Consider the following 24685-nt stretch of genomic DNA (forward strand, 5'->3'; position numbering starts at 1 on the left):
CATTTTTGTCAGCCTTACCTGGTACCTGAAAGCCTGTGTGTTTCCAGCTGTTTTTAGGTGTGTGCCCGCGTGGTACAGGCCCCCTTACGTGTACTTTGTGCAGGAATTCTACAGGTTTGAAAATACGCTTTGTGTTTCATCAAGAGTCGGTACTTAAATTAGCAAGAGTTAGCACTTACATGCTCTAGTGGATGGAATGTTTTGCAAATGGTGGGAGTGATCCTGGGCAGCCCTCTGGGCTCAGCAGGGTAAAGATAAGGACACGATAAAGGTCAAGTGTGGTCGCTAAGGAAAACGCAGTAGTGTTGCACTGTTGGTGAGATGTGTGCTGGTTTTTTTTGTTTTTTTTACTTATTTATTCATGAGTGACACGAGAGAGAGAGAGAGAGGCAGAGACACAGGCAGAGGGAGAAGTAGGCTCCATGCAGGGAGCCCGACGTGGGACTCGATCCTGGGTCTCCAGGATCAGGCCCTGGGCCAAAGGCAGGCGCCAAACCGTTGAGCCACCCAGGCTGCCCTGTGCTGTTTTTGATTACAAGGCTGGATGCCTGATCTTTGACTAGTCGCTCTGGTCCTTGAATATATTAGGAACCGACAGGTTTCATGACCTCCGGGTGGCCTTCAGGGGTAAGGTGATCTTGAACTTGGTTTGATCCCATAGAATATTTTGAAACGTTTACCCATGACTTTGTAACTGATGGACAGCTGAGCTCTAGATGTAGCCTACCTTAAAAAAATACACATCAATCTTGAAGATTTTTTTTTACATTTAAACAAAGACTTCTGCTTACTGAGCTTTTCAGATTTTAGCAAAGATTCATGTAAAATTATGCTTAATTTTGTAAAAGATACTTTTAAACTTAAGCACTGAGGATGCATCCATTTATATTAGCAGCTGCGTTTATTGTTGCTGTTATTTGGTGTGATGATAAACTTCTAAAAGAAAAAATATCCACATCATAAAAAAAGTATTTGCTAATTAAAGGTTTTTTTCTTGGGCAGCCCGAGTGGCTCAGCGGTTTAGCGCCTGCCTTCGGCCCAGGGCGTGACCCCGGGGTCCTGGGATCGAGTGCTGCGTCGGGCTCCCTGCGCAGGGCCTGCTTCTCCCTCTGCCTGTGTCCCTGCCTCGCTCTCTCTCTGTTTCATGAATAAATAAATAAAATCTTAAGAAAAAAAAAAAGATTCCTTTCTTCCGAAGGAAGAATTCCTGGATTAATGAGGAGCAACAGTAACGAAGACTTCTATGGCCTCTCATTTTCCTTGGTGCCCGTTGGGGCGCCTGTATCCCGAGCGCCCTGGCTCTGGCTTCCTGCTCCTGCCGTCATCTCCGGGTTGTGAAATCCAGCGCTCTGTCGGGCCCCGTGCTCGGTGCGGGACTCTGCTTGGGATTCGCTCTCTCCCTTTCCTTTTCCCCTCCCCCTGCTTGCTTGCATGCCAACTTTTTCTAAGATAAGATAAAATCTTTAAAAAATTTAAGTTCCCACAGGTATTATCTTAGGTTCATTTTTGTTCAAAAAAATCGATATTATTTCCATATTGTTGTGAAAAGTAAAGAATCACTGTTTCTTTTTGTGTGTGTTTCTTTAAAAATTTTTTTATTTATTTATTCCTGAGAGACCCAGAAAGAGAGGCAGAGACACAGGCAGAGGGAGAAGTAGGCTCCCTGCAGGGAGCCCGATGCGGGACTCGATCCCGGGACCCCAGGATCGCGCCTGGGCCGGAGGCAGGTGCTGAACCACTGAGCCCCCCCCAGGTGCCCCTGAATCACTGCTTATTAAAGAAAACAGAAAGTGAATTACTAAGGAAAAACATTAAGGGGATTCCTCAAGGAAATTCCTCCAGTCCTAGGTTTAAAATGAAAAGTCACAAAAATTGCGATTTAAAAATTCTGAAAACTAAGCGTCCCATAATTTTTTTTTTCTTGTATACATTGATTTCCGATGACTAGATTGCCAAACTTACATAGAATTTAAAGATCACATATAGGCCATGAAGTGAAGTCAACGTTTTTCTTATGGGGAATAATTGGAGAAATTAAAAATTGCGCCCTCGCTTTAATTGCGAGCGCCGTCTCGTTGGCGTGCCGTGCCGCGCTCTCCCGAAACTCACGGTCCCTTTTACTCACACACTTGGCTCTGGAGCGCAAAGCCCTGGGGGGAGCAGGGACGGATCAGCTCTGTATTAGGATTAAGGTCACTGAGGCCACAGGGATTTTCAGGCCTTGTTTGTTAGGGTGGATTGGTGTGGGGTGGGAGGCAGGGCGGGATCCAAGACAGGGCATGGAATTCAAGTTCCATTTAATTTTCCTATTCAAGTTTTAAATTTTTAGGAAGAAAGTACTGGGGCGATTTTCTTGTTCGTTCTTCACACGCGAGTTCTCGCGGTCTCGTTTTACATCTGCATCTTCTCCCCCCTGACCAGCAGCGCCCGGTTGGGATTCTTGCCCCCCCCTCCGCCCCCGTCTCCCCCGCCACGGGGTTAGGTAACCCCCGGGCGCGTCCCTGGAGCACCCACTCCTGGTTCCTGCTCCGGTGGGGTCTCGGGGGCTGCAGCCCGGAGGCCAGGCGGCGGCTCTCGTCCCTCTGCTCCCCCCCCCCGCCCCCGCTCTCCTGCTCTAATAAATAGATGAAACTTTTATTTTTTAATTTAATTTTATTTTTTTTAAAATGAATTCTTTAGAAAAACAGGTGCTAGTGGAGCTTTATTTGCAGTTTATTTGTGCTCCCTTGAGCGGGGACAAGGGGGTGGGCGCGGCCAGGCCGCCGGGGGCCTGGCAGGACAGTCGGGGACCCCCCCCCCCCCCCCCCCCCCCGCTCGGCACCCGCGGGGCTCTCCATGACCCATGCCCAGCCGCCCTGGCAGCGGCTCCGCCGGAAGCTAGCGCTGCGCCTCAGGCCCGCGGCCCGCTCCTGCCCGCCCGGCCGACTGCCCGCCGCGGCTCCGGCACCGGCTGGGGCCCTGCGCCGCTAGCGCCTGCTCTCGGTCGCCCGGGGAGTAGTTGCGCCGTCCTCCCTCTCGTCTTCTGTTTCTCTGGGCCTCTGCTGTGCTCCCCCGATCCTCGTCAGCGATTAGTCACAGGACAGAAGGTCCCAGAAGTTTCCCTCGTCCCCGGGCCTTGCGTTCCCCTCTGCGCCCCACTTCGCCGTGGGCCCCCTTCCTTCCGCGGGGCCTCATCGGGCCTCCGAGCTGCGGGCCCTGCGGCTGCATCTCTCTGAAGCATCTCGTGGGTCTCGTCTTCTCTGATGCCTCCTGACACTGCCCGCGGCCTCCCGGGCCCACCGAGGCCCGCTGTGTCCGCCGATGCCCACTGAGGCCCACTGATGCCCACCGAGGCCCACTGAGGCCCGCCGATGCCCACCGAGGCCCGCCGGGCCTGCCGATGCCCACCGAGGCCTGCCGTGTCCGCCGATGCCCACTGAGGCCCGCTGATGCCCACCGAGGCCCACTGAGGCCCACTGAGGCCCGCGAGCTCCCGGCCATTGTGCGCTGTTTCCGCCCCGGCCACCTCCAGGGCAGTGACTCCAGCTCATTCCCGCGCCCCGGGGCCCTGGCCCTGTGGCCCTTGGCTCTTACCGTGAGTGACCGGCAGGTGCACGCTACGGCCTTCTCGTCCACGTGCCTTACGCCTGATGACGCCCGAGCTTTATAAGACGTTCGAAAAGAGAGAACGTGCAGAGGTCACGGTTACCGTGCCTGTTCTATATCATAGAACTGTTGACTTTGTGGCATTCATTTTTTTTTTTTTTTTTTAATGAAAAGCGAACCTGAGACTGGAATTAGAGCCAAGGAAACCTGCTGGTGCTGCGTAAACACGCTGTGTTCTACAGATGTATGTGATAGTTTTTCAAAGGTTGACGTTGCTGGAGGCTCATTCATTGCTCAGCCCATGGTCCGCCAACTGCACAAAACCTGCTTTATGTTGGAGGAGTCGGTGCCCAAAGCAGCCAAATAACTTGGTTCATTTGGACGGTTTTAAAAAACGCCCTGGCCGTTGTTTGGTTGCGTCCCCTTGGCCGTGAGGTCACGCTCCGAAGCACCTGCCCTTCCAGAAAGCACACCTTGCTGGGACGGGCCCGCGGGCGCCCTCCGGGTCGTCTCGGTCCGTCCTCTTCCTTCCCCCATCCCCGTCTCCCCTTTCTGTCCTCTCTCCCCTCCTGCTTTTCCACCCTCCGCCCCCTCCCTCTACCTCTTTCTGCTACACCCCTCCGCCCCCAGCCCTTTAGCTTGTAGAGTTTATTGGCGTGATGTCCCTCAACAGTGCGCTCGTGTGCGTAGACCATCAGGTCGAGGGCAGGTAATGGAAATGTCTCACTTGAGGAGGATGGTGAGGATGGGGATCCTGATGCCGTTCTCGGGTCCACGGTTTGGAGGGAGAGGGACTGAGTCCGGAGAAGGCTGCAGGCTTGCGGGCCCGAGTTGCCCAGCGTCACGTGTTCACCGCTCGGCAGTGAAATAAATCTCTGCAAGTCTCCACTCCCCCCCCCCCTTTCCTTCTGCAGCTCCTCACTGGTGTCAGCAAATGTTGCAAGTTCCCTGTTTGGTGCTCTTCTTCCTTTTTTTTTTTTTTTTTTTTTTTGGTCTGTTGAGATCTTGCATTTTAGTTAATTAGTGGTCTTTTGAGGAAGCGGGAAAAAGAAGGCCCTCCCCCTTTTTAAAAGATTTTATTTATTTATTCATGAAAACACAGAGAGGCAGAGACACAGGCAGAAGGAGAAGCAGGCTCCATGCAGGGAGCCCGACGTGGGACTTGATCCCGGGACCCCAGGATTACACAGTGGGCTGAAGGCGGCGCTAAACCGCTGAGCCACCCGGACTGCCCTTTACCTGTCAATTTTTATTTATTTTTTAATTTTTATTTATTTTTTGTCTTTTTTTTTGTCCTTTTTTTAAAATTTTTTTTAATTTTTTTTTTTTTATTTATTTATGATAGTCACAGAGAGAGAGAGAGAGAGAGAGAGAGAGGCAGAGACATAGGCAGAGGGAGAAGCAGGCTCCATGCACCGGAAGCCCGATGTGGGATTCGATCCCGGGTCTCCAGGATCGCGCCCTGGGCCAAAGGCAGGCGCCAAACCGCTGTGCCACCCAGGGATCCCATCTTTTTTTTTTTTTTTTTTTTTTACCTGTCAACTTAAGTGACTTTCCTTGAACGCTGCTTATGTCGGCGAAGATGAATCGAGTCGCCCTGCTTTGAAGGAAGCCGTTGGCCGCTGCGCAGGAGGGCGGGCTCCAAAAGCCCCTGCAAGCTGTCCCGTGGGGTTGCTGCGAGCCACGGCCCCAGAGGCGACCCGTCCTCACCGGGACCCCAGCTGTGATCCGCAGCGCGGGGATCCCGTGTGGACCTGGGCTCCTGTTGCGCGTCTTAGGACTGTTGCAGGAACGGATCCGGGGCCTTTTCAGGTGTAGACCTTGGAGGGTGCGCCTCGGAGTCCGAGATCCTCTCTTCTCTGTCGTGCACGCAAAAATCACTTCATCCGGATGGAGGGGGAAGCAGTGTGATTTCGGGGGCCAAAGTTTTGACTTGAAGTGGAAAATTGTGTATATACACGTATGTGCCTACACGCATGTGCGTATGTACCTGAGTAACGCGGTGGCCGCTGTCCCGGAGGAGCTGCCAGGAGCTTCGTGCCCCTGTCCGTGGGTTGGGGCCCTCCTGCTCAGAGCCGGGGGGTTCGTCCCCCTGAAGGAAAACGAGTCGGCCTCGAGCTCGAGCAGAGGGCGCCGGCCCGGGTGTCGCGCTGATGCCGAATAGGGCCGCGGGCCGCTCGCGCAGCAGGCGGTGCTCTGCCTGGGAGCCTTGCCCGCGAGCCGGGGTCTGCCTGGGAGCCTTGCCCGCGAGCCGGGGTCTTGCGATCAACCCCGGGAAGCGGGACCCGGTCAGGCGGCCGTCCGGGCGGCCGGCTCTGGAGCGACTCGGCAGGTGCCACGCAGGACGCGTGCAGCGCAGACGGGGTGCAGGAGCTCAGGGGGGCCTTCCACGCTCCAGAGCGGGGCCGCTCACGACTGTGCAGACCCGTGAAAGGCACCGAAGACTGTCCTTTGCGAGGACGTAAGCGACCAGGTGTTTAACAGGGAAACGAAATAACGGGCCGGCGTTTGCTGCAGGCCTCGTGCCTCCGACTGCGCCGGCGCCCTCAGACCTCGGTGTTTCCCTCGCTCCCACCTGTGTTTCACACGCCCTGTCCGACCCGAGTGCCCTGGCTCCTCGGGGCTCGCTCCTGGGCCCTCCTCTCTCCGAGGCCCCTCGGCGCCCCTCTGGACCCACCTGGGCTCAGCACCGACCTCCAGGACACCCGGGGAGCCGCGCAGGTGTCCCGGGCCAGCGTGCAGCCCCTGCTCGTCCCGTGAGCACCGCCGCCGCCTGCCTCCCCGCTCCCGGGGCCCCTCAGGTGCAGTGGCCGCTTCTCCCGCCCCGTGCGCCCCCGAATGAAAGGCCGCTGGCGTTTCTCGGTCTTCGCCCCCGCCTGTGGCGACCCGTGGTGACCTGCGGTGACCCGCCGCCCTCCCAGCCGCCCACCGTCTCTCGCTCTCCTTGTTCCACTTTGCTCCCCTCCCTCCTTGATCTGATCCCCCAAAGGCACCACATCTACTTTTCTTTATTGGATTGTGTCATTCTTCTGCTTAAAAAAAAAAAAAAAACCTCCAAGGCTTCCCACGGACCTTATTACCGTGGCCCAGGGCCCCCCGTGGAGCGCCGCGAGCTCCCACGTTCGTCCCGTCGCGCTCAGCGGGCTTCCTGGCCTCCGCTGAGCCTCCTTCCTGGAGGCTCCTGGGGGCCGAGCTCCTGCACCTGCTCCCCCGCCCCCGGCACGCCAACCCCCGAGGTCCCCCTCCAGCCCCGTGTGTCCCTCCGTTTCCTGAGATGGAGGCGCCCGTGCTACTTCATGTAACCGAGACCGCTGTGCATTCTTTACAGGGCAAACCTCCTGCGATTTCCCCTGACCCGGGGAGGCCTTTCCCCTCCGTTCCTCACAGCTCGCTTCCTTGTGCAAAGAGGACTTCCTGTCCCTATTTCCCAACACCCTCTGCCAGCGGTCGTGGTTTCCTCCGCGGCCCGGGAAGCGAGCCTGATTTTCCGGGTCAGCAGGCGACCCCTCCGAGGCAGGAACCAGGCTGCGCTGCTCGCCTTGGGTCTCCGGTGCCCAGCGCTGCGCTCTGCGCCTCTGTGCGGGACACACTCGAGCCGCTTCTTTCTTCTGAATGAACAGGAAAAACAAAGCCTGAGGGAAAAAGTCTCTTTTGCTTAAAAACTTGATTATTTTGTCTTCTGCTCGTTTTATTCTGATGAGAGGTCGAAGACCGATGCTGGGGGTTTGGCTGGGGGTTGATGACATTAGCCCTCTGAAGAGAGAAATCTGTTAGTCGCTTAAAATGGGACGTAATGGTTCTGAAACAAGACAAGTTGCCCCAAAGGAGAAACGTTCAGGTTTAGCATCCCTGTACTTTAGAACCAGGTACGTGTGCATCTTTTGAGTTGGCATGCGAGATCTAGGAAGTCCACAGCAGGCGACAGACACAGACCAGCGAACAAAAACCTCCGCAAAACGCAAAATACGAAACCGAGCGTCACAGCGCCAGGCCCCGGACCCTGGCCAGCGTAGTTTTTACAGCCTTTTTGAGATGTGATTGACACGCGGCGAACGGTTCATATTCGGAGTGTGCCCTCTGGCCCGCGCCTCAAACATCGCCGCGGATAAAGCGAGAGAGTGATGACCCGCCGCAGGTCATACGTCGTCGTTTATGCTTTTGCATCATTTAGTTTTCTTATTTTTTATGTTTTTGCTTTTGCATCATTTTAAAGTCTCCTCTTCCGTCTTGTCTTTTAGCAGGATGTTTCTCCTGGTGGGAGCGCCCAAAGCGAACACCACCCAGCCTGGGATTGTGGAAGGAGGACAAGTCCTCAAGTGTGACTGGTCTGCTCACCGCGGGTGCCAGCCAATTGAATTTGACGCAACAGGTAAAGGTCGGAGCGCCGGTCCCGTTCCTCAATTTATATTAGTTGATATTTTCCCCCTTCTTCCCTTCCGTCCTGTTGGTCGCGGGGGTGTGGGGAGCAAGAATGCTTGTCTCCTCCGAAGATCCTTCTGGCTGGTAAGAATCAAACTGATCTGAGACCGATTAACAAGAGAGCATCAGGTTTTTTTTTTTTTTTAAAGATCTATTTATTTTTATTTATTTATGATAGACATAGAGAGAGAGAGAGAGAGAGAGGCAGAGACACAGGCAGAGGGAGAAGCAGGCTCCATGCTGGGAGCCCGACGTGGGATTCGATCCCGGGTCTCCAGGATCGCACCCTGGGCCAAAGGCAGGCGCCAAACCGCCGAGCCCCCCAGGGATCCCCCGAGCATCAGGTTTAATAGGTGTAGACACCGGGAAACCACGGAGACGTGGAGATTCCAAAGATGCTCCGTGTGAGCCAAGGAGAAAGGGGCTGAGGGTCTGGGGTTTCAGGGAAAAGGAACGCGCTTCATGGGGTCATATGACAAGCAGATGTTTGAGGTGCCGGGTGGCTCAGTCGGCTGAGGTCGTGACCCAGGGTCCTGGGGTCCGGCCCAGAGCTGGGGACTCTGCTTCTCCCTCTCTCTCTGCCCCTCCCCGCTCCTCATGCTCGTGCTCTCTGTCTCTCTCTCAAACAAATCACACCCTAAAAAAAAAAAAAAAAAAAAAAGAGCAGATGTTAGATAATTAGATGTTTGCCCTACCCTAGAGATGGGTCACTCAGCTAAAACTTATTTCTGTTAATAACTGTTATTCTGGGAAAGACCCTCAATTTAGCTGCCTCGGTGTGGTTAAGGGAAGAATAAACGTTTTTCTTCGGCCTGCAGGATCTCAAAATAATCCATATGCCAAAGTGGTAATTTGGTGGGTGGGGGGGGGGCTGTCCTGAATCCCTTCATTCCCCCCATTTGATATTTTTTTGATACCATGTAATTTTTTATTTTTTTATTTTTATTTTTATTTTTTTTAATTTTTATTTATTTATGATAGTCACACAGAGAGAGAGAGAGAGAGAGAGACACAGGCAGAGGGAGAAGCAGGCTCCACGCAGGGAGCCCGATGCGGGACTCAATCCCCTGACCCGGGGTCACGCCCTGGGCCGACCCCATGGCGGATGCTCCACCGCTGAGCCCCCCCAGGTGCCCCGTGATCGTGTAATTTTTGAAACAACTTTTAACTTAAACAGAACTACTTAATAAACACAATGTATATGAGCAGCTCAGATCCCCGGGGAAAGTTCCATGAGAACAAAAGGCTCCTGTTCCTTTCTCCCCGCAGCTTTGTGCTGCATAAAAGCCTCAGCAATCCATTGTGCTCTCCGTTTGGGACGGCTTCCATTTCCGCCTCCTCGTGCCAGTCTGTAGAAATCCGGGGAAAATCCGGGGAAAATCTGCCGCGGTGTTTTTGTGGTAGATCACGTCCCCGGTGGTGAATTAATCTAAGCCTTGGGCCGCGCTGCCAGTGCCCGTCGAGGGGTCTGTCCTGCCCCGGGGGCGGGGGAGGGCTGAAGGGAGGAAGCTTCTAGGCCTAGGTTTATCGAGTGAGCCCTGCGTTGTGGCTTGGGTGACCGTCGGGCCTTACCTGCGGGGAATGTTGTGTGGGTCCGAGTTGTGGGGCGCAGAGGGCTCCCGTGAGCCGGATCAGAAGACCTAAGGGGCTTGACTTTGAGTCCACGAGGGGACGCGCGTGTGGCCCCGTCCGCGGCTGCATGCGTGTCTGCCCACGTTTGTGAGAACTTAGGAGAATTCCCGAAAGAAAGAACGCAGCATTGTTCTGGCGAAAGAGTCTTTCCAAATTTTTGTGACGGATTTGGGTTCACGGGGCTTTGACGGACTATTTAGGGCAAGCCTGGAGGTCACCGGTCCCCCCCGGATCGTCGCGTCCCGCCAGCTCCCAGCGGCGTCGGTTCTGCGAGGGGTGGCCACGGCCCAGGAGTCGCGGCGTGGACCGTGCCCGGCGTCCTGACCTGTGCCCGCCCGGCGGTCCGGCACTAACCTGACTCGTGGTAGAAAGTCGGGTCGTGCTTGGCCTTTGCCATCCGAAGCCAGCCGCGCACAGCCCGTCGCCACCGTCCCCGTGTGGCTGGTGCTCGGGAGGTGCCCAGGGCGCGCAGGCTGGCTCCGTCCCTGCACCGAGGAGGCCCGGGGCCTCGCCACGCTGACCACCGTCAGGGCTTTTAGGTTTTTCTCACAAACTAGAAACGACAGTGACGTGGAACCGTAGGTCAGTGTTGGTGGGTCGTCCCGCTCAGGAACGTTCCCGGGCTCGGCGCCCAGGTCTGCATGCAGCATGAGGTGGTCCGCTGCTGTCCTTGAGCTCGACCTTCAGGTGCTATTTTGTTTGTTGAGGAGATACCACGTGTGCTTGGTCGGAAAGTCTCCAGCGGTCCACAGAGGGTCTGTACGCACATCAGGAGTCTGTGACCTCAGGCTGCGCAGAGGCACTCGCTGCGAGCAGTTGTGCAGATGTTTCTAGAATTTTCTTATCCCTACACACGTGTATATCCTTTTTTTTTTTTTTAAGATTTTATTTATTTATTCATGATAGACATAGAGAGGCAGAGACACAGGCAGAGGGAGAAGCAGGCTCCACGCAGGGAGCCCGACGGGGGACTCGACCCCGGGTCTCCAGGATCACACCCCGGGCTGAAGGCAGGCGCTAACCGCTGAGCCACCTGGGGATCCCCTCGCGTGTTATTTTAAATATCATGTGTCATATATGTCGCATCGTGCTATGTGGTCGTATTAATTTGCGTTCCTTTAACGGTAAGAGCCTGCACCTTTGCCTGTGTTTGCAAGCCACGGTATCCCTTTCCTTGCATGCCACTTTTAATGCATTTGTGCACATTTTCCGTCGATTTGTGATTTTTTAAGAAATCAATCTTCCTTGATGGCCTCCCACCCCTTGGGTTCTTGGGCCCACATCTGGATTTATGCCTGAGCTCGTATCTGTCAGCAAATGGACACCTGACTGCTGCTTGTCGCCCTGGTCCACGCCACCGTTGCTCCCCCTGGATTGTTGCCTGGACTCCTGGGCTCGCAGGGCGCTGCCAGGGAACAGGTGACACAGCTTACATCGGGGCAGCGCCAGGGGCTTTTAGGAAAGGGACCGTTCACGAAGAGATGTGTGCGAGGCCTCGTGGGGCCTGAGGGGGTTGGAGAGGGAGCGCTTAGTGGGGCCGGGTGGAGGGCTCGGTGGGGAGAGCCGCAGGCCAGGAGCCGTCGCCCTGCCGGGGACAGCTGGCCCGGGAGGGCACCACAGCCCCAGGGCGCCCCGCGCGGAGGGCAGGGCCGCGGGAGGCTGGGGCGCTGGAAGGCCACGCATGGACCCCGGTGGCCGCTGGGACCCTGCTCCCGGCCCGCTGGTAGCTTCTGTCTCCCGCGCTGTGGCCTCACGTTGGGGCGCCCGCGGGGCACATGCTTTGCCGCCGCCTGGCCAGTCTCTTATCTCCTCCTGCCCGTCTGGCTGGTAGTCGCCGTTGCCGTTTGCCCTGTGCCCTGTCCCCTCGTTGCTTTACTGCTCCCCCAGAGTAGGCGCGTCGCCGCGTGGGGTCCCCTGTGCGGTCAACGCCTGCCCGTGAGGGTGCGTGCTCTGTGCGGTGCGGTGAGCGGGCCCCCGCCGAGCCCAGGCCTGGAGCAGGCCCGCAGCCGGCCACCGAGGGGACCGGGGCCTGGAGCAGCCCGTTCCGGTTAGGGACCAAGGTCTTCGGGGACGTGTCCACAGGGACGTGTTCTCGGTCCGATTCCTTTGTCTCGCTGTGATATTTCTGTGATCGTTCATGAAAGTTCCAAGACTTGTAGTGCCAAGAGCACAGGAACGAAGACGTCAGTGTAGAGTCCCGTCCACGCAGGAGGGAGGCCGGGGTCGTCTGCAGAGCCCGTCAAGGTGCCGCGTGTCCAGGAGGAGCACGTGAGGCCGCGTGTTGACCGAGGAAGCGATGCCTGTGATGGAGGCCCCTCCCTCCCGGCCTACACGGCTTCCCCGAGGCCGCCCCGCCGTCCCGGCCTCGCCGAGGCCTCCCTGCCCCACAGGCGTCTGTATCTTTCCTGGCCTCTCAAGGGACACGGTGGCCTTTCTGGCCGCCCTGTGCCGTCTGGGGACCTGCCCACGGAGACCGTAGCCCTGGGGGTGAGGGCGTCCTCAGGAGGCCCCGGCTGGGCTCGGCGTTTGCGCAGGTTCCTGCCTTGTCCCTGGGGCCGCGTCCCCTCAAACCTGAGTGTGTGTCACACGGGGGGAGTTCAGACATGGGAGGTGCTGGGTGCTGGGTGCCTGCCGCTGGGTGCTCGGTCCTGGGTGCTCTTTGCTGGGTGCTGGGTACTTAGTGCTGGGTGCCTGCTGCTGGGTGCTTGGTGCTGGGTACTGAGTGCTGGGTTCCCGCTGCTGGGTGCTTGGTGCTGGGTACAGGGCAGCGGCTCCGGACATAAGAGCTGCTTTGCGTCAGCACCTGCTCCCTCCACTTCCCCTGACCTTCCTGTCTCTCTGGCTCTGCTTTACATTTGTCCCCCGCCCTTTTTTTTTCACTTTCAAACAAATTTGACTTGTTTCTACCTGAGAAACGAACCAGAGAAGCCTCCCCTTGGACACGATCTCCTCTTGGTCATTATCCTTCCCTTTGCCTTCGCATCCAGGGCCTCGTGCCCGGGTCCAGCCACCTCGTCTCGCGGTGGCTGCTGCTCGGTGGATCCTGTGGGCCCCTCGCATCACTGGACCTTCCGACCCAGTGACCGTTCCTCCCTGGTTTTAAAGTCTCTGCCTTGGGGACGCCTGGGGGGCTCAGCGGTTTAGCGCCTGCCCTCGGCCCAGGGTGTTACCCCGGGGTCCCAGGATCGAGTCCCGCATCGGGCTCCCTGCATGGAGCCTGCTTCTCTCTCTGCCTTTTTGCATCTTTCATGAATAAATAAAATCTTTAGAATAAACAGTGTCAGCCCCCTGAGCCGTCACATTTGCTCCTCTCCCTGACCTTCCTGATGCTCCCGTGGCTCTTTTCTCATCCTTTATATTTGTTGTGATGGTCCTGAGAGGAGGACGGGCCCTCGGGCGCTGCTGGGGAAGTCCCCTGCGCCCTCGCCCTCCTGGGGTGCGTTCCCGGGAGGGCCTCAAGCACCGCAGTCAGGCGGCCGGTGGGCTACTTTGTTGTTTGTGGCTGCACAAGAGACTTCGTGCGTGAAAGGGCTCTCGCCTTGTGCTTTTAATAACATTATCCCTAAAGTCATTTTATTTGACTTAGTGCTGGTTCATGCGAGGCCGTAGACATTACGGTTCTTCAGTGTCCCGTTTCTAGAACTGGGAAACCTTCAAAGGTAGGTCCGCTCCTGTGCCTTCTGTGCCGGTAACATGCGAGAGGAAGGCTGGGGTGGGTGGCACCGCCCGCCCCGTACCGGGGGCCATGCGCAAGGTGACGGCCTCCACGAGCCCGGGCCCCCGAGCCAGGACAGAGCGTGGACGCTGACCTGCGGGAGACGGACAGACCAGCTCTTGGTTTGTCCTGAGCAATCCATTTAGGACGTTGTTCCATCCCTCCCTCCCTCCTTCCTCCATCCCTCCTTCCTCCCTCCCCCCTCACTCCTTCCATCCTCCCTCCCTCCTTCCCTCCCTTCTTCCCTCCCTCCATCCCTCCCTCCATCCCCCTCCATCCCTCCCTCCATCCCTCCCTCCCTCCCTCCTCCCTCCATCCTCCCTCCCCCCTCCTCCCCCCCCCTCCTCCCTCCCTCCATCCGCCTTCCTCCCTCCCTCCCTCCCTCCGTCCCTCCATCCCCCCTCCCTCTCCCCTCCCTCCCCCCTCCCTCCCTCCTCCATCCCTCCCCCCTCCCTCCCTCCCTCCCTCCTCCATCCCTCCATCCTCCATCCCTCCTCCCTCCCTCCATCCTCCATCCCTCCTTCCTCCCTCCTCCCTCCCTTCTGGTGTCATGATAGGCTTGTTTTCCAGCTAACCCAGCTCTCCAAGCCGGGGGCTGAATGTGTTCCTGCTTCCCGTTGCCTGCTAGTGCGTGGACAGGCACCTGCCATAGGCGTGTATTTTCCACGTAGGTGTTGGGTTCTTTGTGAAAAGTGATAAAAACGGACTTCGGCTAACGTTAGCTGAACAGGAATTTACTAGGAGGGTATTGGCGACTCCCTGGTGTTCTGAGAACTGGGCCAGAGAAGGCCGCAGAGGAACCCTGGCCCGTGTCCCACCGCGGCTGGCGTTGCCGACCATCCGCGGGGCACCGGGCGCAGGGTTGCGTGCCTGCTGGCCTCGGCGTCCCCCGCAGGGATCCGGGGCCGTGTGGCGGTTTCCGATGGGCTGAGTCTGAGTGTCGTGCCTGTGCCCGTGCCCGTTGGGAGAAGCCCGGCTTACGTCGCCCAATGGAAGAACGAGAGATCGCCAGCTTGTGTCCGGAAATAAAACTTGGAGTGCCCTTCAGAAGAAGGAAGCGTAGGGGAGCAAGAGGGTGCATCTTTCTCTTTTTGGGCCAGAGAATGAGGTAACAGGGAGAAAGCAGTCTACAGGTACGCGGTGCGCCCATTACTGATCCGTACGTGATCGGGGCTGATTGCGCCGCTGGTGTTGGCCAGTGACGGCCGGCGTCAGGCTGTGTAGACCCCGGAGGCCGAGTTCCCGGCGCTGGCTCCGGGCGTGGACGCTGCCAGTAGCTAAGCAAGAAGTCGGCGCTGACTTCAAGGCGCTGACTTCAAGGCGGCCTAACGTGGAGTTTGAGAAGCTAAGGAAGCTCTTGAGGAAGCCGAGCATGCTTAGCACTGCTCCTTCCTCCCCGAGGCACGACTTGGGGTCCTGGGGGAGGAGGGAAGATTTCGAGAATGTCTGGGAAACGCCTGCATCTGCGTCACTGTACCTCCACGTAGGGGACACAGATGCGCCGGTGCGGCCCCCAGAAGGCTGAATGCGTGGCTTTGGGAGTCAGGCGGTGCCCGTGGGGAAGGCCGTGCAGGCAGGTGGCAGCTGCCCGAGCCCCCGGAAGGCCGCGCGGAGGGGGCCCAGGTGGACACGCACCGCGCGCCCAGGTCGGCCAGTGACAGGTCACTCCGTGTGACCCGTGGGCACGGACTGTGTGAGCACCACGCGTCCACACAGTGTGAGCGAGGAGGGCACCGCGGGCCTGGCGTGATGTGGCGGGGCGCCTGGGGGCCAGGCCGAGACCCGGGCCCGGGATCGAGTCCCGCATCGGGCTCCCCGCGGGCAGCCTGCGTCTCCCTCGGCCTGTGGCTCTGCCTCTCTGTGTGTCTCTCGTGAATAAATAACATCTTTAAAGAAAGAAAGAAATGAAGGTGGAAATAAGCAGAAGAAACATCTTAAGTGAATTTGAGAAAGGTACCGTACACTAGCAGCCTACCCAAACCCGGGTCACTGACCCCAACCCCCAGGGAGCACTGCGTTGAGATAAACGAGTCTAGGGCTCCGTGGATGCACCTCGGTCCTTTCCGTACCACGTAGATTCGACATGAACGTCACAGAGAAAATGACGCTTTCAGCTCCGAATTAATCAATTTTACTGGTCGTTACTTTGAGCGGGAGCGTGTACATGCGATGAAATACTGGAGATCATCACGGATTCAGCTTCAAAATACTGTACGATAAGGGAAAATAGAGGGTTCTGTGATTAAAAGTTTAATGGGGTAGGAAGTTCGGTGTGAGATGGAAGCTTAATTGCTGTGATTTCTGAAGGGTGTTTCCCGCTAAGCCTGCAGGAGCAGAAGGACACCTCAGTCTAAAATTTCTGGTCTTCTGCAGTCGTGAAACTCCGCTCTCAAGCACGTGTTATTTTTCTTTCAGGCGACTGACTCCTGGTTTCCATCTTTTTTTTTTTTTTTGTCGTTACTAACTTCTAAACACGACCTTTATTGCATTTCTACTTGTGTCCCTTTGTGCGACTTCTCCATTCTTCCTTTCCCTGCAGATTTCCGTGATGTTAGATGTAAGCAGAGCCAGAGCTGGGATGTCGAAGGGAAAGCCTAGTGACTTAGTTTACTTATTTGGAAAATGACTCTAATAGGTCAACGTGCTTTGAAATCGTAGCTGTCCTCTTGGATTTTAAAACCCCTTGATCTAATGACCGCACAGCATTGGTAGGTTGTAACCAAGGCCCACATAATGGCCGAAATGGATTTTTCCGTCAATTGACAGGATAATAGGAACTTAAGCAACTATGGACTCAGTGAGAATGAAAACATTATCTTGGCGTGTAATTTGTTTGCCAGATGTGATGATGATCGGCATGAAAAAAGCATAGTTAACTTATCTGAATGTGGAGGTGGGAAAGTAGGACTTAAGATTAACAGGTACTTTAACTGAAGACTAGTGTATTTTAGGACGTAAAAATATTCTAAAATGTATTGGGATGGAAAACAGTATCGAGAATATTCGAGTAGCCCAGTGCATGTCGTATGTTGCTTGGTTTTGTCTCCATTCCCGGGTTAGTTTCTTCTTGTTATAGCAGGTTACTTTGAACTTGGAGGCTTAGAAGTGGCACAGATTGATTATCTTCAGTTTGGAGGGCAGATGTCCAGAATGTGATTTGGGCTCGAATCAGGGTTTTGGCAGTGCTGCCTTCCTTCTGGAGGCTCCACGGAAGAACCCGTTTTCAGCCCTTTTCCAGCTGCTGGGGGCCACCCACTTCCTGGGCTCGCGGCTCCTCCTTCCATCCTAGAAGCCGGTGGTGGCTTCGCTGGTTTTTGTCACCCTGCATCATCCGACGCGAAGTCGTCTGCTCCCTCCTGTGACTACTGCTCAGATAACCCAGAGTAACCTTCCACCTCAAGATCCTTCATCTGGTCACAGCTGGAAGCTTCCTTCTGCCGTGGAGGGGCCCGGTCACAGGTTCTGGGGGTGAGGCCGTGGTGCTCTGTGCACAGGGACGTTTCTCCGTTACCCTTCTCTGTATCTGTTGTCGGGCGGGGGCGACACTGCGAGCGACTCTACGGCGACAGCGAGCTGTTCCCTCCCCCGCTCCCGTGTTGGTCCTGTGAGCGTGAGGGGTGCAGAGCCACGGAGACGACATGGCTCACCTGGCTGCGTAGGACCCTGGCCAGTGGCTGGTTTGCCAGCGTCCGATTTTCCCATTTGTTAGATCAACAGGGCCCATTCCCCTGAGGCAGACTTTCTGTGGGGCTCACATGGGATGACGCCCTGAGGTATTTCGTGGAGGAGGCGGCAGCGGCGCTGGAGGCCAGGGCACAGCTGCAGCGTGGCGAGTGGCTCCGGAGCGAAAGAAACGGAGCTGATCGTACACGTTGTCAAGTGGCTCACATCTGCGTTCGCGCTGTAACCCTGGCGGTGACCAGTGGTGACCTTCGGGAGCATTCTGTCCTTGCAGTGTGGTCTCGCCGCCCGTAGAGCAGGTGTGGCGACACCCTGACGGCTGCCCACTCTTCTCAGGGATGAGTCTTTCCCAAAAAGATTGGACTGGGGACCTGCCCCGAGGGCGGGGAACTCGGAGCCCCTGCCTGAAGCTTGTGGGGCGACACGGGCTTTCTGGCGTGATTTGCAGGTCTGTGGGACAGCTGGTCGGTCTGTGACCGAGGCCGCGGCCCGAGAAGCGGGCCCCTCCGGGCCTGCCCCCAGCAGGCGCTCACTGCTGCCCCCCGCTGCCCACGGGCTCGGCTGGGCTGGGGGCCGCCCTCTGGGCCCCGGAGGCACCGCGGGGTGTTCGCCCGACCCTCCGCATCTTGTATTCGTGGATGTGGAAGACTCCTGGCCGCTCTGCCTCCGCGCTGCCCAGCGCCTACCTCACTGCGCTTAGGCGCTGGCCCGGCCGCCCCGAAGCCCGTGTCCGACCTGGCCCTCCCCCGGCTCTTCCACAGTTGTGCCCGGGTGTGTCTACCGCTCTGACACGACTGCCGATCGGGAAGTGAAAATGACAAAAACAGTCTCTCTTCCCCGGTTAATACAAAATAAATGTATTTTAAGGTGGTTTTTTTTTTCTTTTCTTTTTTTTTAAGTAACTCTAGGCCTATTGTGGGGCTTAAGGTGATGACCTTGAGTTGCGTGCTCTGACTACTGAGCCAGCCTGATGCCCTCCCCCACCCCCACCCCCAGAATTTTTTTTAATTTTTGACATTTACTTTTTTATTTTGAGAGAGAAATCACACATGTGTGGGTGCAAGAGGGGCTGCGGGTAGGGGGGCAGAGGCAGAGGGAGAGAGAGAATCCTAAGGAGGCTCCACGCCCGGCACAGAGCCCCAAATGGGGCTTGATTTCATGACCCTGATTGTGACCTGAGCTGAAATCAAGTCGGTTGTTGGATGCTTTTAACCATCTAAGCTACCCAGGTGCCCCAGGAATTTTTGTTTTTTAAATGAAATTGTTTCTTTTGCTATAACCCATCATTCCTTGGTGCATTGCTTTCTTTCTTTCTTTCTTTATTTATTTATTTATTTATTTATTTATTTATTATTTTTTAAAAAATTTTTTGGTTTATTGCTTTCTATAGCTGGAGAGCTAGGAGGCAACCTGGAAATTAGTAAATCCAATTAATCCAGTTTCTCTATGACTAGCCAATTAATCCACATGCAGGTAGTTGTTATCTTAACACTTTAAATGTTTCATCAGAACTGCATGTATATGTTCCTTTAAAACCCATCTTTTTCCTGGCCCGTTTTGACTGGATTCATACCCAGTATTTTAAGGCTTAACTTTGACTTGGCTTTTTTTTCTTTTTTTTTTTTTTTCCCACCCCTCTTTGAATCTTCAGTAAAGAGTTCTTGTCTGAAACTGTGAGATGCGTTCAGGGTCATTTCCTTCTCATTGCTAGGAGGAAACAAACCAGCGTTGATAAAGCGGTGGATGTTTTCACTGGGCCTGTGTTCTTTGTGCGGCTCCCGCAGAACCACCAGACTTGCTCATGGAGGAAGGAGGAGGTTTCCATTCTCTGTTCCCTGTGGCAGTCGGAACTCAGTAAATAAATTTAAAAAATCACAGTGGAACAAGCTTCATCGTATTTCCTTCTGGCTCTGCTTTTGACCCTTGTTTACTTCTGGAAAACAATCTAATCTTACATGAGAGATGTTTCTCAACACCCCATGTGGTTTGGTGACACTTTCTCATGTTCATAGATTGTGATTTCAGAACTCACTTTTACAGTCACAAATAATTAGTTTTTCGTGTCTCTGCAACTCCAGACGCTCTGAGCTTAGGGATTTTTATCTTGTGTCATTTCAAGTCTATGCACCTCATGCTTCTAGAGACTTTTAAAGGCATTTTGAAGTTTATAGAGCAAATCAGCCTTTAATATGGATACCTAACCGTTCCATATTATCTATCAGAATTTCTTGAATTAACAGCCTGGAGCCTCTTGCTTCCTGTCCCTCTGCCCCTACCCAGCCTGGGTTCTCCCTCTGTAAAAAAAAAAAGGAGGATATATAGAAGCTTCTAACCAAAACCTTTATATGTAAAGGCTGATAACGTATCCACACTAGGTTTTTTTCCTCATCTTTTAAAATATACAAATATTCATTGATTGAACAAATGAGAAAACCTCAAGAAGCAAAAAGAAAGAAAGAAAGAGAAAGAAAGAAAAGAAAGAAAAGAAAAGAAAAGAAAAGAAAAGAAAAGAAAAGAAAAGAAAAGAAAAGAAAAGAAAAGAAAAATCTTCTGAATCCCAACACTGGGAAAACTAGTGGCCATAGGATATATTTGTATGCATGGGTAATATTATGTTTTCGTATGTACCTGGTGTATATACTTCTCTGTGTGCGTGTGTATGTGGAGAATCATAATTCACTCAGTCCATCTCCTATTCTGCTGGGCATTTTGCTGCTTTTTTTTTTTTTTTAAAGCTATTGTAACAAAGGTTGGAGCATGCTTATTCAATCATTGTTCATATTTTTATTTATTTAGGATTCCTAAAAATGCAATTTAGAAGCCAACAAGATGTATTTTTTGACATACTTCTAATATACATTTGCTAACTGGGAAAAAAAATGATATAACCTGTCCCTGAACCAAACTCACCTTAGTCTTGCTTCGTCCTGCGGGTGAAGTATTTATCTTGTTTTAATTTGTACTTCTGATTTTCTCATATGTTTACTCTGCTCTTTTGGTATTATTTGTTCTTATACTTGATCTGTTACCCTACTAATGCATCTGTTTTTTTCTGTTTTTGTTTTTTAAAGATTTTATTTATTTATCTATGAGAGACACAGAGAGAGGCAGAGACACAGGCAGAGGGAGAAGCAGGCTCCATGCTGAGAGCCCCATGTGGGACTCGATCCCGGGACTCCAGGATCACGCCCTGAGTTGAAGGCAGACTCTCAACCGCTGAGCCACCCCGGCGTCCCGTCCTTTTTTTTTTAAAACAGCTTTCTTGAGACATAATTTGCCATAAAATTCACCTGTGTGCAACTTTTGAGTGTGCAATTCAGTGAATTTTACCATAATAAGTATGGTTTTACAGATACTATCATAATGTAATTCCAGAGCATTTCCCTCACCTTAAAAAGAAAACCCTCTTGTTCATGGTCACTCTCCCATTTGTCCGCCTAACCCTCAACGACCACAAATCCACTCTCCGCGTCTCTGAGCTCCCCTTCTCTGGATATCGCGCAGAAATAGAATTGCACACCGTGTCGCCCTCTGCGCCTGGCGGTTCGCCGCGCTGTACGTGTGCCCGTGCTCCGTTCCTCTCGTCCAGCAGCATCCCTTGAGCCCTTGTTGATTCCTTCGCCGGCACACGTACTTTCGGCTGGTTTCTAGTTTGGGGTCATTGTATATAACGTTGCTGTGAGCGTTCACGGGCACGTCTTTGTCTATCGCATGCACGTCTTTGTCTAGACGTACGTTCTCGTGTCTCTTGGAGGGGTACCTAGGAGGGGAGTCGCTCTGTGTTTAGCTTCTTAAGGAGCTGCAAGACCGTCTTAAAACCTGGCCGCACCATTACATTCCTACCAGCAAGTAATGGGAGGATTCCAGTTCTTCGCACCCTAGTGGACATGCGTTTTTTTATCTTCTTTTATCCTAGTGCGTGATTCTTCATTGTGGTTTCGATTTGTGTAGACGTCGTGGCCGGTGATGTTGAGCATCTTTGCATGTACTTACTGGCCATGTGTGTATCCCCAGAATGAGATCTATTCAAATTCTCTGCCTGGTTTTTATTGGGTGTCTTCATTCTTGAGTTGCAAGGAGGGAGGGCTGTGTGTGTGTGTGTGTGTGTGTGTGTGTGTGTTCATTGTGGATACAGATCTCTTACTGAATATGAGCTTTGCAAATATTTTCTCCTATTCTGTGGGTTTTCTTTTCACTTTTCTTTATGATGCTTTTTGAAGCTCAAAAGTTTTAAATTTTGATTAAGTCCAGTTTATCAATCTTTTATCTTGGGCTTTGGTTTCATGAATCTTGTCTAATCTAGAGTTGAAGGTTTACTGCTATTTTCTTACAAGCATTTTTATAGTTTTGTAGCTCTTACATTTAAGTCTGTGATCTTTTTTATTCTGTATGGTTTGAGATAGGGTTCCTCATTGGTCTTTTTGCCCGTGTAACGATATCCAATTGTCCCAGCACCATTTGTTGAAAACACTATTTCTTTCCCGTTGGATTTTCTTGGCACCTTTTCCAAAACTCAATTGGCTGTGAACGTAATTGTGCCATTGATGTTGAAATGTACTCTATGTATTACTGAAACATGCTGATTTTAAGTAACCATTGACTGTAATACTCAGATTTCAAAGATGTTAACAGCATCTTAATTCTTGCAGCTCCGAATCAGTGAAATGCGTCATTTCACAATAGCATTAGGTTACAAATACCAGCACTTTGACCGCGTCTTCATTGTTTTCGCTCAAGTGTAGCATTTTATAGCATTCGTGACTCTCTGAAAATATCTTCTATAATTATTTGCTTATTATTTCTCTCTCTTCAAAGCCAGGGACCTTATCTGCCTCATTTACTGCAATATGCTCCCTGCGTTTAGATATGGGAAGTACCCATGATTTATTTATTTAACCGAATGATCAAAGAAATCTCTTCCTCTGGACTGTTAATTTTCACATAAATAAATAAGCGCTATTGGGAGATTTTTCTTTGAGGCAAATTCGTTGTATGAAGTGTGACCGAGCAAAAGTTATGTTTCACGTAAAAAGCTGCTCACAGACGCTCGTGAATGGTCTGCTTTATTAAAGAATGACCCTGGAGTTGGTTTTGTTTTGTTTTTTTTTGTTGTTTTTTTTAAAATCTTTTTTTTTTTAAAGATTTTATTTATTTATTTCTGAGAATACACAGAGAGGAGAGAGAGAAGCAGAGACACAGGCAGAGGGAGAAGCAGGCGCCATGCAAGGAGCCTGACATGGAACTCGATCCCGGGTCTCCAGGATCAGGCCCTGGGCCGAAGGCGGCGCTAAACAGCTTGAGCCACCCGGGCTGCTCTGTTTTGTTTGGTTTTTATCGAGGTACAGTTGACATACGACGTTTGCCTCAGATGCACAACATAACAATTTTGGTATTTGTTTATGTCGCACAATGATCACAACAGGATTAGTTGGCATCTGTCACTATACGTGGTTCCAGAACTTTTTTTTCTTGTTATGAGAACTTTGAAGAGCCACCGTCTTAGCAGCTTGGATATACACAGTCCAGTATGATGAACTGTAGCCACCCCGATGCCGTAGGTCACACCGTTTAAGTCATCACTTACTTGAACGAGGGGTAAGCGCTCTGCGGACCTCACGTCTTTATCCACAGCATCATATAATCATGAATAGGAACCAAGTGAGTAAAAACACAGGTATCCTCCAAATAGAGGTTTCCTGCCTTGGTTTTCTCGTGCTTCGGCATTCTTCATGACTTTGGCGTTTCCAAAACAGATAACATAGCCTTGCTGCTCCAAAGGCTATGAAAAAGAAGAAACAAAAATATAGCTTTAGGGTAATAAGGTAACTTGTCTTTAAAAAAAAAAAAAAAATCTCCCATAGAGCAAGTTGAATATTTGACGGTGTCTTTGGAAACGCTCCGAGGAAATGAGAAGAAACGAGAAGAGTGGCTGTTCGTCGGGGGCAGAGTCTAAGGCTGTGGCACTTTGCTCCGTTCCGTAGGCTTCGGGCCTGAAGTCTTCAGTCGTGGGAGGGCGATCGCATGTCACTGGCAGCTTACAAATTAAAAGCAAAGGCAAAAAAAAAAAAAAAAAAAAAAGACATTAAATTTTCGACCCTCCAGTGACTTGCTTGCTAACCAACATCAACTTTCTCTAGCAACATTTTCCTCTAGGAATTTGTCAAAGTGACAGTACAGAGTTTTATGCTCCTTTATGGGACGCGGGGCAGTGTCTTCTCGTTTTTTACAATTGTGAGACCCTTTGATTCACGTTGAAGATGAGAGCGAGTCTTCCAGAGTGTTTTACGGAACGACGGGTAGAAACCTTTGTGGTGTGATGAGCATGAGGTGTTAGGCTACATGTAGACGAATTGAACTTAAAAAGGAAAAAGAAGTCTTTGTTGTTGGGGCGCCTGGGTGGCTCAGTGGGTTAGGCATCTGGCTCTTGGTTCCAACTCAGATCATGACGTCGGGGCCCTGGGATCGAGCCCTGTGTCAGGCTCCACGCTCAGCCGGGACTCGGCTTCAGGACTCTTCTTCCCTCTGCCCCTCTGCAGCCTTTAAAATAAACAAATCTTTAAAAAAAAAGAAAAAAAGAAAAAATGAAATTGTTGCTCCTTCTTGACTGTTGCCCGAGGAGGCCTTTCTCTGGGCTACAATTCCTGCCGTTGCCTGGGTCTAATTCTCAAGGTTGGGGGCATGGCGTGAGCAGCCCGTTGGTAAAGGGAAACTTCCTGTTGAGGAAACTTCTTGAAAATTCGGTAATCTGAGGTTGTGACCTTGTGGAAACTGACGGCGTTCAAAGCAACGGGCAGTAGGTGTTTCCTTGAAGACTCTTGCCTCAGTCGTGGATGCCGGTGTGTGGCAATGCCTTGTAGGCCCAATAGAGTTTACTTTTGTTTGGCGACGTAATTGAAAACACATTTAATCACGTGCTACTTAAGACATGACTGTGTTTTTGGGGGGGGGGGCATGTCAAAGTTTTTGTAAAGCTCCAGGTTTTTCAAATGTACTTGCTTTAATCCAAAAGAACCACACAGCTTGATTTTTTTTTTCACATTTGACTGGTCGTCCGTCCTTCCTTCTTATTAAATACTATCGGAAGTCGCTTGCCACGTGGAAGCAACTGTGGATTTTTGCACTCCGCGATACTTGACAGTGAAAATAAAATTTAAAAAATTGTGAAATTTGTAATTCGTTTCCATGACATTTTCTAGCTTAGGCTGAGCCTGTTATCCGCAAAGGCAGGTGTCATAATCACTGTGGCAGCGAATGTTCTTGATGCCTGCTGAAAGCAGGAACTAGAACGTGGTAGTGACGGAGACGCAGATGCCACCTGGCAGCGCAGAGCAGTGTCCTGTTGCTACGACGTGCGGATTTAGAGAAAAGTCTATTTCTTCAGGAAAAAAAAAAAAAAGGTCATGGAGATAGTTTTTCAGTGGAGACCTGGATAATACTACAGAAGAGAGGAAACCCCGTCTTCCACCTTCCGGGAATAGAATTAAAGAAAAATTGCTTCGCATAGAGAGCAATTCAAAGACTCCACCAGACGCAGTCTTGGCGAAGTTTAGCAGCAAAGCTCTTGGCGACCACGCTCCTCGTGACCCATCTCTCTAGTCATGGCCAACGACTCAGGCTTCTAAAAGAATTCAAGCATATCTGCTCTTGCATTTC

The 24685-nt window shown here is 52.6% G+C and overlaps 1 protein-coding gene across 2 annotated transcripts in view; it reads left to right on the forward strand.

Annotated features, from left to right (window-relative positions):
- Nucleotides 1–24685, forward strand: part of ITGAV (integrin subunit alpha V) — an 84266-nt gene that overhangs the window by 1495 nt on the left and 58086 nt on the right. The window contains exon 2 of one of the 2 annotated variants that reach the window (XM_025460433.3): nucleotides 7824–7954. In XM_025460433.3, the coding sequence (XP_025316218.1) occupies nucleotides 7824–7954 (131 nt within the window). The remainder of the gene's footprint in view (nucleotides 1–7823; nucleotides 7955–24685) is intronic. The other variant, XM_025460434.3, reaches the window with a different exon arrangement.

Source organism: Canis lupus, chromosome 36 (genome assembly GCF_003254725.2).
Source record: "Canis lupus dingo isolate Sandy chromosome 36, ASM325472v2, whole genome shotgun sequence".
Classification (NCBI taxonomy): Eukaryota; Metazoa; Chordata; class Mammalia; order Carnivora; family Canidae; genus Canis; species Canis lupus.